This window comes from Rhamphochromis longiceps, linkage group LG2, assembly GCF_057381845.1.
Source record: "Rhamphochromis longiceps isolate RC_006_pf linkage group LG2, R_longiceps_female_GT1.1, whole genome shotgun sequence".
NCBI classification, from domain to species: Eukaryota; Metazoa; Chordata; class Actinopteri; order Cichliformes; family Cichlidae; genus Rhamphochromis; species Rhamphochromis longiceps.
In genome coordinates this window covers 6187152-6204117 of record NC_140558.1, presented here as the reverse complement: position 1 = coordinate 6204117, position 16966 = coordinate 6187152, and the positions used below count along the sequence as shown (strand labels likewise).

Here is a 16966-nt window from a genome sequence, read left to right as displayed (position 1 = left end):
AAGTGTATCAATGTTAATGGGAATTATTATTAAAATAATGCTTTATTTGAATCTTTAAGAAGTTATCCTTGCCATCTGTAATAAACCCTTTAGAGCACATTGCATTTGGCATCTATCAAAAAGAGGATTTTTTTGTACTGTAGTGTACTCTAGTTACTACAACAACAACATAATCATGAGCAGAATCCTTGCCATGCAGGCTGAACATCTGAACCAAAAAAGAGCAGTCATTATCATTATCACAGAAGCTTAACTTACTATGAAGCACAGTCACTGTATCCTGCTGGTTTCAATGGTCTTCCTTGATTACCCCTGACCCTTTCCTCTTGTTCTCATTCCTCTTGTACTCCACATTAACAAGGATACAACAGAAATTCCCAAAGACCTGCTGTTTCGCAGTGTAACCACTCAGAGAGATTTAGATTTATCTCTCCAAACAATTTTACCTTTCAACAAGTGGAAGGCCAAAAGTAATGGTGGACATACATCAGTGGAATTTAAAGGCTTGGTGCTTTGATTCATCTGAGTTCATCTATAATTCTCGTAAAAAATTGTATCATGTTCAGATGTTGACTTTTGCCTTTCTTTATCATCCATCATTTCCTCTCTGTTTTTACATAAAACTTGCTCAACATCTTTCATTACATCTTTCATTCAAGTGTTAAGGAAGGTTTTCACCGATTTAAGCAAAGCACTCTCTGATTTATGGGTCAGTCATAGCAGAATGTCACAGTTTTGCAGCGACAGTGTTAAAGTTGCTATTTTCAGACACATTTTTACATTGTGGCACCTAAACTGGATCTCCTTCATCAGCCATGTTGAAGCCATACCTATTTTAGCATTAGATTTATTTACCTACTTGTTTTCTCTAATATTATTAACATGCATTTATGCATCTATACACAGAAGTTAAAAGTGAAGAATGAGCAGTTCATAGTTGAGATAACCATCCTAAATAAAGCATAAATAACAGTTAAGAGCAACACAACGCCTAAATATATGTGACATTTCATAAAACATTTTAATTGGAAAAGAAAGAGTACTTCACGAAACAGCAGGTATTTGAGAAGTTTGAACTTAAACTTAATCCCTTAATAGCAGATTGACATTATTCTCCGGTGTTCAGTTCCTTTCCATAAACTGTTTGATGAAACAGAGACCAAGTTTTTCCTTCATGTTCCAACTCTAGAAGGTGCGGAAACCATGATGGGGAAAAGGAAGTTTGGCCTCCGCACGTTCGGTCTGCCTTCCCTTTGAACCTTCCTCTGACAGAGGAGGAGCACACAAGAACAGCAGCACTCTGTTTCCTCTGTGGTCAACCAGCAGCTACTGGAACCTCATGCCATGCAGGGGCCAGTACTTTAGTATATATTTAAACAAGCAATAATTCCTCCCCACCACTTCCATGGAATGAAAGGGGGAAAAAATAAGACCCAGCCTGTAATTCACAGGAAGAAATTTTAGAAAAAGCAAAAAGGCTGAGGCAAAGAGGTTGTTAAAACACAGAAGGAGAAGGAGGCTGTTGAATAGGGCATAAGCGGTGTTGAGTGGTGTGCACTGCGGGTTACAGGGACAAACAAAACATACATCATTGTGTCTGTGAGGTCTCAGTCCCCAATTAAACTGCACTGTTACTTTGAAAGGAAACATCATCCTACCACCTTTGTTTAAATGGATTGAAAAGAGTTTTACACACTCAGGATCTATGTGCCTTATGCTTGTCTGAATAGCAGCAAACTACACTAATCATATAAAACTGTCTAATTGTAAACATGAAGACTTGAATAGAAGCTAATGGAGCAGGTAAAGAATGCAAGTCTTTCCTAAAGAGAATGAAAATGACTGGCAAAGTCATACAGGAGCTTTACCGTTGGCATGATGAAACTAAGGTTTGTTTTTACGGCAACCTCAATTGCAGTGTGTGGCATATAGTGCGAGCAAAAAACACTTTTTTCACGCACAACAAACCAAGTTGCTTACTCAAAGTCCTCTTGTGCAAGGAAGTGGTTTTCAAATCCATGTGAATGAGAAGATATTGTTTTTCAGAGCTATTTCAAAAAGCTATTTCAGAATTGTCATCTCAACATAGTTAGTTGAACCTGTCATTTTAGATACCAGAAATAAGAACGTGTGGTTGTGCTTTATGAGAACAAAGAGACTCCGAAACAAGGAAATCACTGCTTGAGAACAAAGTTCTTCTTCGGGGTAAGGGGGTTTAGAGGCTTTGGTAGTGATAAGAAGCACTTTAAAATCTTCTGAATAAACAGTTTCAGCCTTTCAAAAGCAAGTGATATTTTTTGAAACATGCACTCAGCTCACTGCCCAAGTGGCCTTGACTGCAAGTTGGGCAATACCATTTTAGGATGCTGTCTCTGTGTGCTTCAACTTATATAAGATTCGAAATTGCATGTACTTCAGTTTGGTTTGAGGACAGAAGACTCCACAATGTCTGTGCTTAATATGCAGAATTGTCTAGTGTGCCTTGGGCTGCTGGCTCAGCATTTATTATTTATTTATTTCATAAAAGATATAAATGGAAGATAATAAGAGTTGCTAAGGTAGACAAAACAAAATCATAGATACCAGTCTGGTCTATTAAAAACACTTAATAAAAGTAAAAAATTGTGATTTTAGCCAAATGTTTAGTCATTCTGTCGTGTCACCGCAAAGTGTCTTGAAGTTTAATATTTATGTCTTGTGCTTTCTATTACTAAGTCAGTCAATTCAGTTTTGTCTATATAGCCCTAATTCATAATAACAGGCCATCAAGGGCCTTTATATTGTAAAGTAAACACAGGGACAAAAGTTTAAAAAATAGCAAATCCTAACATTCAGACTGTCCCCTGTGAATAAGCGCTTGGTGACACTGAGAAGGAGGAACTTCCTCTTAACAGGAAGGCTCATAGAGGGGCAGCCATCTGCTGTGACCAGTTGATAGGGTGAGGGCAAAGACAAGAGTCTAGACAAGGACAAGACACAATCTATTAAAGACATTCAGTAGTGGCATAAAAATGCTTGGAGTATGAAAAGAGTTGAGTGGAGAAGAATGCACAGTACATCGTGGGAAGTCCCCCAGCAGCCTGTCTACATAACCAACAGATGATTCACACTGAGCCCTAACTATAAACTTTATGAAAAGGAAGGTTTTGGAAAGAGGGAAAAAACGAGCTCAAAGCCTTTGCTGAATACTGCTTTACTCACTTTGTTTTAGCCATTTGTGTTTTAGATGTTCATTTATCACAAAATGACAACTAATGAAGACCTTGTGAAGCAACTGGTTATTTTTTTTTACACAGAAAGTTAAAACTCTTACATGATAAATCTTAATTATACATTAGCTACAACTACTAAAACGCCCTTGAGGAACTTCATCTAATATGGAACATGTGTGCATTGTTTCTATAGTTAATTAGTTTATTTGACCCTGAAAAAGCGTTACAGAATATATCATAACTGTTCATACATCTATGTCTTACACCTGACACACAGACACTGCTCTGAATTCAGTTTTGGTGGTCCATGTAAGGACTTTGTTCCTGAATTCCCTTAAATTGGCTCCCTCATCTGCTACTTATAGCTTTATTCACACCATCTTGATGTGTCTCTGAAGGATTGCTTGGCTTCTCTATCTGACGCTGAGCTTGCAGAGTGTTGCTAATTGGGGGAGTGTTGCACCATCGACATTCACAAGCTGTTAATGGCTTCCAGTCCATACAGTTAGCCACTGCCAAGGCTCAACTAATAAGAATCACAGATTCTCTCTGTTGTCTGGAAATACAGCTGCATCACTCATACGTATGGTGCTATATGACCATTTTTTTTCCTATAAATAATTCTTTCACATTTGTGATTGTGTATCTCAGTTGGTGCCAAATAAACCAAAGATATGCTCAGTTGTTATAAAGGAAACCTCATTAGCATGAGTCATATCTGTGGCGTGAACACAGCTGTGCATCAGCTGTATTTTTCCAGCCTGTGGTGCAGCCATGTCAAACCACTGGCATCTCATTTTAAAGTCATTGCCAGGGGGCTTGGATTTTGAGCACACTTACGATGCCAATAAATCTTATTAGTGTTGTTGGCGTTCTACCTTTTCATTCACTATGAAGATCTTTCTATATTTTTTTAAACTTTTAATTACCTTTGTGTCTAGTCCAATTTACAGAAGTATGCATCTTAATCCTGCTGTCTTCGTATGCTTCAGCAGTCAGCTGACGCGCATTATAGTTACTCTACATACATGTATTCATATTATCAGCTAGGTAAAACATTTATTTTACAATGTTTATCTTTACAATGTTAGTACCAATGAGAAAAACTGCCACTCTTCATTCGGTCCTCTCATTTATTCCCTTAAAACACAGCTGCCAAAAGGCAACATTTTTAGTGTTTTCAAGCTTTTTTTATGTTGCTGTTGTTGTGTCACAATGTTTCCTTCTACCTGTCAGTCACGTAAGATTAGAGAGACCAGTGAGCTGACATGTTGCACCATCACAAGACTGAAAGGTCTAACAGATTAGCTCCTTCTCTCGTGGGAAGAGTAACACACCAGGTATCAATCTTCTCTGTGACTGCTTGCTGTATCTCACTAGAGAGTTCAGAGCTTGAAACAAATAATACTGTTGCCAACCAAATCTACAGAGATAAATGTTGGAATGGAAAGTGATCAAAGGAGGTGGCAAAGATGCGATCTCATTTGGCAGCTTAAAAAATGTCTCTCATTAATTCCGATTTGTTTGTTTTTTTGCATCGGCGAGGGGGACTAATATAAAAAAATGTGTATTATTTTTAAATAATTAAATTATAATTATACTATTGCATTACTCATTGCATGGTCAGTTTTTTAAATGTTGAATTTGTTATCACGTTTGTCATGTATGACAAATTCTCATTTTCATTTTTATTTACAGACTGAAATTTCAGTCTTCAGTATGTTTCTGTCAAATGTAAGCGAATGCCTTCAGTTTGGCCCAGTGTGGAAATCCCTGCATGTGTCTGTGATCCTCAGAGACTGTAGTCACTGTTAATCGAAATATTAGTTTGAGCCCCTGCTACAGTACGATGTTATGATTTTCAGCTTAACTCAAGTCCAGTTCACCATATCGTTTAATGACCTGTAACTCAAATTAAACTTTATATTTTATCATGATGTAAAATGTACAATAGCAGAGTAAGGTCATTTTTAACATCCTGTCACCAATGACAAAATTCCTCCTTCACTATAATTATCCTGTTTTAATATTTATAACCTAAAGTACACTTCCAACTTTTAAATGTCACACAAAGTGGCTGAGGTTTAAGTATCCTTGAGGCAGTTTATGTAATGAGGTAATTATTTGACCTTATTATGTATGGCACATTTCATCTTATTGAGAGAGTTGTGTATTTATTATGAAAGCTTGTTTAAAGACTTTTTCCATCAAAACCCAAAGCTATGCAAGTTGGACTCTTTACATTAAAAAAAACACTTTTTTTCAGTTAGTATGCAAATGACCCATCTGTTCCATCTCTCTTCATTTGATTTGTTGGTTTTCCCACAGAGTGTACCAGAGCCCAACACCCCTGCAGTTCTCCCTCCATCCCTGCAGGATATTGAGGAGCTGTCAGAGGCTGTGACGGAGCTGAGCACTGTAGAGGAGGTCATGAAGTACCTGGAACCAGAACGATGGCAGATGGATATGGAAGAGTTGTACAAACCTACATGGCATGTGCTGGGGAAATCATTCATCCACAGTAAGAAGGCCCGAGGTAGGACATTATTAACATGTTTGTTTTCATGAATTAAATGTAAATTTAGTCCAAGAGCCACTACTGAAATGATTAATATTAAAATAATATGTTTTGGTGAAATGTTGTGTTGAAATAATAACATCTGATGCATTTGAGGTGGAGCTGATCTCAATCTTCTGAGGGAAGAAGTTCAACTCTACAGCTGCACGCCACGTAATTTCTCGGTATCCCTGCGTGAAGAGCTGAAAAGGACAGATGTCATTTTCTGGCCCAGCTGCCTCCTGGTGAAGCGCTGTGGTGGAAACTGTTCCTGCTGCTCTCACCGCTGCTACGACTGTCAGTGTATTCCTGCCAGAGTCACAAAGAAATATCATGAGGTAAATATCAATTTGATCATGGCATGATGAAATCCATTTGATGTTTATTTTGTTAGTTTTTATCTGAACACATAATAATATGAAAAACACCTGCAATATGAGGTAGAAAAAAATAGTTTTAATTATGGAATACGTGAATATTACTGCAGTTTTATTCAGATTTATATTGATTTTTTTAAACCTGGTTTTGTGCTATTCTGTTTTCTAAAGTTATTTTGGTCATCATCTTGGTAGAATCCTTTGTTATTTGCCTTTTACTTATCATTTTGATACAAATATGGATTCTACTTTCTCTCCTAATAGCGTGTGGAAGTAATATAGGTTGTTTGTACAAACAGAAGGCTTAGTGGTCTCTAAGGCCAGCAAATGCTGGGCCACAAGCAGAAATTGGTTACACGGACTTTGAAAGCTTTGAAAGGTTTTCACTTCTTCACAAAGCTTTACAAAAGTAATTTGTTTTCCCCTGATCTATGACATTTTAAAACTTGTCCTTGTATTCAAACAACAGATTTAAAAGATTGACAGTTACTCCCAAACGATTATATGTGGTTTAGAAAAACCACCACATTGTTTATGGATCTTGTAGTGAAACAGTGCAAAGACAGTTAAAATCAGATTGCCATTTCTTATTTTGTGAATTTTAACATTCTAATTTTTTTTTAACCTTCCAAAGTTTGCTACTTGCATACCATGTTACTTAAAAAGTGTTTGCATTTCAATCAAAAATGGAGGATTTTTTGAAACCCAAACCTGATTTATGTACATTTTAACATGCATTTTTCAAAACAAAACAAAACAAAATGAACAATGAACATAGAATTTTAACACATCTGGGTTTTTATTTTTTTTTACCATTACATGCAACATGTCTTACACATGTCAAAGCAAAATATTATTGGTTGGACTGGTTTGATATTTACAATGTACTTCACAAAGATTTTTTTTGTTATACCAAAATCACACAAACATTTCCACCCATCATCCGTGGTTCCACTTTGCAAAGCAGCAGTTAAAGGTCTAAATAACCTATCCACTCAACATGCTTTAAAAACACTGCTTCTGGCCTCTTTTGTAAACAGGTTCTACTGTTGAAACATCGAAGTGGTGTACGAGGTCTCCAGAAGTCCATGACAGATGTGCCCTTGGAACACCATGAAGAGTGTGCCTGCGTGTGTAAAGATGATTCTGACTGACCTCAGACATGTGTAACAGCTGCCAACGGAAGCATGCGGATGTTAGAAATGAACCTCTGCCGCTGTTCCTATCTCATCCACTACCACTGGAAGCTAACAAGATTCTCCTTTTATCCTGATGTCCTTTTACTAATTGGATGAAGCAGAACGGACTGGAATCTAATAAATCTTCCAAATGGATTTGACTGCTGTGGAATACCAATAGAGTGCTCTGAGTCCATTTTAGAAAGGCCAAAAAAAAAAATCACTGGAGCAGATCTGGACCATTACCTATGAGCTCTGAAGACTATTTTCTTCCATTCTTCTGAGATAAGAACACTGAGGCATTTGCGCCATTTCTTCCTGAGGTCTTTTTTAAAGTTCAGTCAGTGTGGGCTGATACTGTCATGAAAAATGGGAGCTTCTTTGTTCAAGTACTTTTTTATATCTATAAGTGAGCTGGCTCCAGCTGCCTTGCCTTGCTCCCTTGGCTCCTCTATTATTACCATCAAGGCAAAGAAAGGTGGTTTTTAGCCGTTTCCTTTTGCTCCCCTCTTGTTTTACCACAGTTTGTCTGTGGCAGTGTACAAACACAGTATAGTTGAAATGTAACACTAATGAGACTGCATTACGTGTAAATATTTTGTTTACATTTCTTTTCTTTATTAGTGTGCATTTTCTGCCAAAGTTTTTCAAAGATAAGATCAAAGTTGCACATTCAGAATCAGTTAGAACTCCTTTTTTAAGTCTTCATTTGATCCATCTCAGCAATATTAAATCTGCTTGCTCAAGACATGCCTGGCGTCAAACCATTTTTTTTTTCAACATTTGAGATTGTTCACAATAAGTATTTATTTGTTTAAGGAAAGGGAATTTAGGTCCAAGATGACTTGTGTGCTACATATTTCCTGTTTACTAGCCTCCTCTCTGTTTGTAATTTTTACATTTTGATTTTCTTGTGGATGTTTTTTTTTTTTTCATTTTTCTGTATGCCAATATTATTTATCTCTACTTTTGCTACAACTGTTTGTGTATTTTATAGTATTGGAAAGCAAAAATAAATTCTTCCATTTCTAACAGAATATGTAGTACTTGGGATTGGAAACTTTGATCCAACCACTGATATGAATATAGTACAAAACTCCGAAAAACAAAGGCACACATACTTATGAAAATCATCATCCACCGATATTATTGTAACCATGAAAGTAAATGTTTAGTTTCTAAAATGTTTTCACAAAAAATAAAAAATGAACAATTTTGCCCCACTAAAGTGGGGATGGGTTAATTGGAAACTCTAAAGTGCCCATAGGTATGAATATGAGTGCGAATGGTTGTCTGTATATATGTGTTAGCCCTGCAACAGACTGACGACCTGTCTAGTGTGTACCCTGACTCTGGCCCTAAGACATCTGGGATAGCCTCCAGCGCCCCCTGCAACCCTGAAAAGGATAAGCGGAAGTGAATGGATGGATGAACAATTTTGCCACATAATGTAAACAGCGAGTCCCATTTATGAAATAGAAAAGTGTGACGTATTATATTATTCAGTGAATTTTTCTCAGCACAAACTTTGGTTTACTTCTGATGCACATCAAGGTGAATAATAATGCCAGGCAATCCACTAAATGTTTTGGTAACCCAAAATGAAGCATTATATTTATTCACGTCCAAATTTCAGTTAACATTCCACTAAATTTAGGGTCAGATATACATGTTGTGCCAGTTCAAACTGGGTTTGAAGTACTCTTGGTATTTACAATGAGAGCACAGTGACAGTATTGCACGTAACAGGTGGGAACTCAGACATGTTTGCGATTGGCCCAGGTGCATATGTGTTTCTGGGAGTTCTTTTCTCAAGTCAAAAAAGATAGAGAGAGGAAAATATTAAAACTAAGTGTGATTTACTAATGCTTGTAACACGCAATTTACTGCTAACTGTGCCAGGAAAAAAAAAGCATGTCTCATTTTTTGTGCCAGATACTGAATTGAATTGCCTGTGTTTAAAAAACATTACATGTAAAACGAACCACACCTATGCGGGGATCGTGTGCACATGCTATTTTGTCCTATTTAGTAAATCTGGCCTTTACCCATCGATGGATAAGTGTAAAGAATATCCCAAAGCCTATTTAGAAAACCAGTTCCTGTTGAAATCTTATAATGGAATATAAACTGATGCATTTAAACCCTGAATTTATTAAATAATAATTTATATGGAAGTCTAGATAAAGTCTGCTAAATCAAACACTTTACCGTGGTTTACTATAATATCTTGTGACTATTGGCAATAGTCGTGCAAATATTGTATACAAATGAGTAAATAGTAGGTTGGAATTACACTGTAGAGAATGATTTAGAGAACATGATTTGCCAAATTTCTCACTAATCATGATTGTGTATGAGTATACTTTTTAATCCAATAACACAAAGTTGGCAGGATGAACGTATGTTTTCCTGAAGAAGTGTGTTTTTCACTCCACAAGCTCTTTATCACACTATGAGCAGTATTGTTCATTCTCCCCTTGGCCATCAGGTCACCCAGGAGGAGGTTCTCATTTGTCCATCTCACACTGCTGTCCTGGCCAATTACTCTGATCTAATGTGCACCCTGGCAGGCATCTGCGGTGACGCCAGATGCTACTGCACAAACCCGCCAGCTCCCAGTGTGGCTTTTATAATATTAAACAGATTGTCTTTCTTTGTTGATGCAGTGCTTCTTTGCAAAGGAAACCTCATTGCACTGGCACGAGATCTGATATAGTACGAGGAGTAGGTTTGTTGTGTTTATATGAGTGAGTGGATGTGTACAGTTTAAATCTAGCACTTCCGCCCTTCACCCACGTGCCTTTCTGCCTTTTGCCATATTTTTATGAAATCAAAGCAGCCTGAGTCAGGCTAGACCTCATCATCATAGCATAATATTTTTTGGGCAGTTAACCAATTGTAAAACAAACGCTTATTCTGTGTTCCAATTTAGGACTTTTTAAATATTCTGTAGCTTAAAAAGTAAAAACCTTGGAAAGTATTGTGCTGTAACTGCAGACACTCTGCGGTCCACAGAAAATTCAACATCAGTGATTCATGGCAATAAAGGTGATAATAGTATATGATTCTGCAGAAGCTTTTGGAATTACTCAGACCAAAGGTTGAAGCACAAGGACATTCTCTTTCTGCCTGTAAATGAATGCTCTTTGCAACACAAGACATTCAGCTCAAATATTTCAAAGACGTATTTGAAAAATCCTGTTAACCTCTAATAAACTGCAGTTTTGACCTTGCCTATGCATGCCTCAATAGATGAAAAGATTAAACCTCGTACACATTCCTCCAAATAAGCACAGGAACATAATAAACTATCCCTCAATTAATTTCTTCACAGATGTCCCTAATAATTGTGTGAAGAGTTTCTATAACCCATCAGGTTCTACTGCTCACATCATCAATCATGTTTTGGTTGGAGACATAAAACATATATATTCATCCATCCAATCATTTTCTTCCACGTATCAAATTCTGTGCCCCAGTACGGCTGGAGCCTATCCCAGCTGTCACAGGGCGAGAGGCAGAATACACCCTGTGCAAGATGTCATTCTATCATAGGACTAACACAGAGACAGACAAACATTCACACTTACATTCACAATTAAAGCAAATTTAGAATCAGCAACTAACCAAAGATGCGTGTCTTTGAATTGTGGGAGGAGTCTGGAGTCCTGGAAAAGACCCCATGCAGACATGGGGGCTATGGCGGTAGGGAAATCTGGCCAGGATCCTTCTTGGACACCTCCTACAGTAGGTGAGGTGTTTCACGAGATTTCAGGACAGACCAAGGATAGAAAGAAGATTGTGTTTCTGGGCTGGCTAGTTATTTATTTCAGTTATTTTATATTGGGGTCAAAATTACACTAATTAGTTTTGTCATATAAACACAATATAAATCATGTTTACTTGAAATGACTGAAAACTAAGGGATTAAGAGTTAAAAGATGGTCGATTAGCTATTAAGTAAAAGTGGATTGTTTTTTTGGATAAAAACTACAAGTTGCATTAAAGAAAAAAAGCATTTTTGTAACTTGCCGAATTAATAATAATAATCTATTTTTTGTCCTTACATGACAGATATTATATAACTAATGGTGCTGCAAGAAAAAAAAAGGTTTTACTATTTTCCTTTTACAATAAACTGTTTTTGGGGTCCTCAGCGACGCTATGTTAAATATGGTGGTAGAATGAAGGTATAATAAAAGAACTCAAACAAGCAGCGGCTGGTGTAATCTTTAAAGTTATTCATGTAGAAAAAAGCGCATTAGTTGGAAAACAACTGCAGCAATGTGTGCGGTCCAGCAACCAAGCAAAACTAAGTGTTCAGTAACTGAGCTCCAAGAATGAACTTAGTTCTATGACCTAAACCAAACTTCTCAGGCGTTGCAAGTGTGCCTGCTGCACGTCCCAGCTCCAGTCCAATCTGTAAAGAAGGCAGCCACACAAATAGGTAGACACAGAAGCTGGGTGGCTTTGCACAAAGAATGAAAATGCTGCAAATACAACTAGTATTGTATCTTTATAGTTTACTAATTAAACTAATTGACATTGAAAAACTAGTTCATGCATTTATTACTTCTAGGCTGGACTGGCTCCCTTCAGTGGCTTCCTGTTAAATCCAGAATTCAAAATCCTGCTCCTCACATAAAAGTCTTAAATAATCAGGCCCCATCTTATCTTAATGACCTTGTAGTACCATATCAGCCTATTAGAGCACTTCGCTCTTGCACGGCAGGCTTACTTGTTGTTCCTAGAGTATTTAAAAGTAGAATGGGAGGCAGAGCCTTCAGTTTTCAGGCCCCTCTTCTGTGGAACCAGCTTCCAGTTTGGATTCGGGAGACAGACACTATCTCTACTTTTAAGATTAGGCTTAAAACTTTCCTTTTTGCTAAAGCATATAGTTAGGGCTGGACCAGGTGACCCTGAATCCTCCCTTAGTTATGCTGCAATAGGCATAGCCTGCTGGGGGATTCCCATGATGGGTTGAGTTTTTCCTTTTCAGTCACTTTTTTCACTCATTATGTGTTAATAGACCTCTCTGCATTGAATTGTACTTGTTATTAATCTCTGTCTCTCTTCCACAGCATGTCTTTTATCCTGTTTTCCTTCTCTCACCCCAACCGGTCACAGCAGATGGCCCCGCCCCTCCCTGAGCCTGGTTCTGCTGGAGGGTTCTTCCTGTTAAAAGGCAGTTTTTCCTTCCCACTCTCACCAAAGTGCTTGCTCATAGGGGGTCATATGATTGTTGGGTTTTTCTCTGTATCAATTATTGTACGATCTACTGTACAATATAAAGCGAAGCACCTTGAGGCGACTGTTGTTGTGATTTGGCGCGTGTGTAAAGATGATTCTAATATATTATATATAAATAAATATTTATATAAACAAAAATTAAATAAACTGAATTGAATTGAATTAAATGCATTCTGGGCTTTACTGCATCGATGACAAGTTACTGAACTGATTTCTAATGGATGCAAGCACAGCAAAATGCCTTTAGGTTTAGGTTTCCGTTTTTTCTCATTTAATTTCTTTCTGCTCATTTTGAATACTTTGGTTTTTTTTAAACTGTCACCCCCTGCCTGTACCCAAAAGCTTGAAAATCCTCTGGCATTGTCTCAGATATCAACCACCAGCACTTTAGCCAATGGCAACCACAGCAGAGGTCTGGCGCTGTCATTTTCCATCACTCCTGACTAAATTATACTGTCCAAAAGTTTGACATCAACCCAACAAACAACAAAGGGCTGTTACAGCATTTTTTGGAATATAAATTTATTTATCTGCTCTTCTTGATTCCCGTAGTGATTTGCAGGTCTTGTTATCATGTCCTCCAATGAACCTTTGGTTACATCTTCTCCGAGACCAAACACGAGCTCAGCAAGTACTTTTAGGAGCAATTAAAATGGTATGCATACAATTTTCTTTTCAAAAACCTGACAGATGTCTTGTGAAAACAGAATCTGCTGTACATTCCAAATGTATTTTAAGTATCGTTGCAGTGCTGTTGCACACAAAATATGAGTTGCCATTCTGCTGAACTACTTTATGTTTTTATCAAGTTCTCCTATTTTATTTCCAAAATAATTCACTACAGCTTTCAGAGCGTTAACATTAATAAACATCCATCTCCTGTAACTGGCAGCTGACTCTAGATTTCAACATGCAGTCTGTGAATTGATCTTAGCTTGAGGTTGTTTATAACTGTGTTGGAGCACTGCCTGATAGAGGAAATTTGGCAGCCCGTTCAGATGATATCTCCAGCATCCCTAATTGGTTCACAGTACATGGATGGAAAGGCCAAATTGACGGGTGCATGTTACGTTTCTGATAATTATAGGGTGTTTCAGTGGTGGTTTTCAGAGAACAAGCTGTTGTTTCTGGGAATGTAAGGTCCTTGAATTTAGGTAGAATTAATCATGGGTCAAAGCATCATTTACAAAGCAACCCAACAGAGGAGAGCTCTGTGTTGAACATACTTTAGGTTAAGTCATTTGACAGATGTCTCCCTTTTCAGCTTTCATCTCCTCATTACATCCAACATTTAACCACTCCACCTTACCACACCAAGATGAAAGGTTATTACATTTACCCTGTACTCTATAATACACTATACATTAAACATCCTGCTGTAAATCAAATATATAGGCCTATGAAACCCTAGTCACCAAATGTAAATTGTATCCAAGTTGTCATAACTTCTAATATATGGTGTGCTTTTAAAATAACATAGCAAATGGATATTGAATAAGTGCTTTGCATCACCCTCAGCTAGCGATTCTGTGTGAACTACATAAAGGTTGTATGTGCCCTGTAATATATGCAGGATGTGCTGGCGGTGATGCAGGCATATTGCTGGGGTGGGACTGATTAATTCTGACAAGAGAGCTCCCACTATTATTTATTAACCTTAAACACAGATGGCCATAAGGGAGCTGCATCCTTACTAGCAAGTCAAAGGTCACCGATTCTTAACAGGCAGTGATTTGCTAACCCTGGAAGTCCACCTTCTTGGTTTCTAATGATCATTCAAGCTTTGGAAAATCAGATTTGGGGTGTGGTGTCGGGGGGTAGGACTTTATTTTCCTATTTTAATATTCAAAAGTGCAAAGGTTAAAGTATTAAAGACGTGTCAAGAGAAATGAAGAGTCTTCTTTATTTTCTTTTAAAAAGGTTAAAAAAGCAGATACTTGGCAGAAATATTTTACTTTAAGGAAACCATGTTACACAGACCTTTTGTTTTGAGAAGTGTGTGAAAAGAAATATTACCAGTAGTTGCAGCCACTGTGAAGTGGATGATGACAGTGGTGATTAAGTTATTGTATAAAGCTATAAAAAAAAAAGATATGGTAGTATCGGTGTAACAGTTATCCAAATGCTATGCCTTCTGTTTGCTTCCCTTTAGTAAAGAGAATAAATGGGCAGCTTATGCTGTGTTACAGTGATATCTGTCTCCAGCTAAAATTTACTAGTATGTGAGTCAGGCTAGAGTAAAACACTGCAGTGTTTTTAACTTTTAAATAGCACTAAATTAAATATTAAGTCTTAACTTAATTTATATTTACATTAGGTGTAAAGTCAGAAAAAAAAGACCTATGCTTTTCAATGCTGTGTCTCATTCAAGTGACAAAATGTAACTTTGAAAGCCCAAAGTGGTAAAGTTTGATGTTAAATTAGGCCAGGTCATGTGATGTATGCTGTCTCATTACTGGGACACATAAGTGCAACAGAGTGAATGCTAATATTACACCCGTGAATTTTCCACCCATGGAAAAGGCTTATTGCAGGGTTTCCTATAGCCATAATTCTGACTATGAATCACAGAAATAAATAACATATCAGATTCAAGATGGCAGGTGAGTGATGTGCTGTGGCTACATATCAAGGTGACAGATGTGTGCTCCATATGGCCCTAGAACACAAAGGTCATATAATCCCCAAGGAGAGTTAGATTACCACTAGGAGTGTCGTGTGACTGCCAGGACCTAGATCTTCATACCCCTCTTAGAGAGCTAATGTGTCGCAAAGACTGATTTTCTTTTAAAAAATCCAAAACATAAAGCCACTAGTTAGAGGTTATATTTTTTTATATGTATGTCGTAAAATCTACAGCGTGAATGTGATTGTACATATTTTATTGGAAGTATATAACTGACTTTTACAATAACACATGCTCTTCTTTTTGCTGAAATTATTTGATTTCATTTAGGACAATTAGGTTTAAGTTCAAGAAAGACACTTCAAAGAATAGACGCTTTGCTTTTGTATGACTTTATGTTTTGAGAGGCTTGAGTAAGGGGGGCAAACTAACCTACAACTAAATTGTTATCATCACCTTAATTCTAGATTAATCATAGAGCAGAAAACTGATCTTCACAATTTTACCTAGGCTTTCACTTTAAATTCATATTTAGAAACTCGAGCAACAAAGCAGAAAATTTTGCTGTTACCTGTTTTCATCCCTTACAAATTTAATTGTGTGGAGCAAATGTCACATATACCAGATGTATCCCAACCTTTAAAGTCATCAGAGTCTCCTGACTTAGCCTTTGGGGGCAGCATTTGAATATTGCTTCAAAGCTAAAACTGTCATGAAACCAAGCTAGACTAAAGGAAGACACATCACTTTTATTTCCTACTCTGTTGGATTTTTTTTTGTTTATCAGATGTGATATATAAATAAAAGTGACTTGATATGTTAAATCAAGGATAACCGTCTCTAATTCAGTTGCACAGTTGTAGTGTTAACACCAAAAAAAGGAAAATCAATTCTACCAAAAAATGCAATACTCAAAAACCTTGTTCTCTTTTAAATGGTGGTTTCATAGCAAGAAGGGGAAATGACTAAAGGGAAGCGTGTAAGCCAGGGGTAGAAAGTTTGTTTTACAGCTTTAAAGCGCTGCACATTAGATCATAGACTGAACACAGCAGGCACAAGAGTCTTTGACCATCAATGAATTATTTTCTTTTCTACAAGCCCGGACTTGCCCCAGCGCTTCACTTTGAGTCACACGCACAAATGGGCCAAGTCAAATGGTTTATGCATCCTGTTTCCTTTTTTCAACAGTGTTTGAAAGGAGGGGTCACAGACCACATGTGAGGCACAACACAGGTCCCAGTCAGCAGTCCACTAAATGTCCCATTCATGTCGAGGCGCTGCTGAGCCAGGGCTTAAAATCTACTTGACTGATGTGGTCACTGGGAAAAAAAACTGTAATGCATGGGGTCGGTTTACCCTGAAGCAACGCAAGGGCACAAATTTAGGAAACTGGCCAAGTCACATGGAGCATTTTCTTTTCCAATCATTCAGTTTCTGGATATTGTTCTTAATTATCTAAGGCACTGATATCAGTGCATTCAGCACAACTTCAAGCTCAACTTAAAAAGCCTGATTCAGTTGATGAGGAGCACACTGAAGCAGAGCTCCAAGGAAGTTAACATTTCTAACTTTCCCCCCTGTTATCAATGTAGACATGTATTCCAAATTAAGTCCTGAGTTTTAAACTAAAATAAACTCATCATGTGACCTTATAAACAAGGTCCAGCCAGTGTCCTTTTAAGGAAAAAGAACAATGTTTGAACATACCACAATTTCTGAGCCATAATGGTGGGAACCATGTACTTTGAAGAGAGACCAAAGAC

At 37.4% G+C, this 16966-nt stretch overlaps 1 protein-coding gene and 1 long non-coding RNA gene across 2 annotated transcripts in view; both read left to right on the top strand.

The window, feature by feature from the left end:
* The window catches only part of pdgfc (platelet derived growth factor c), a 47021-nt gene extending 38651 nt beyond the window's left edge, over positions 1 to 8370 (top strand). Inside the window, exons 4-6 of the mRNA XM_085415864.1 lie at positions 5541 to 5748; positions 5887 to 6107; positions 7187 to 8370. Of these exons, the coding sequence (XP_085271990.1) occupies positions 5541 to 5748; positions 5887 to 6107; positions 7187 to 7300 (543 nt within the window). The 3' untranslated portion in view covers positions 7301 to 8370. The remainder of the gene's footprint in view (positions 1 to 5540; positions 5749 to 5886; positions 6108 to 7186) is intronic.
* Positions 1 to 16966, top strand: part of LOC146676873 (uncharacterized) — a 313285-nt gene that overhangs the window by 245395 nt on the left and 50924 nt on the right. The gene's annotated exons all lie outside the window — the stretch shown is intronic.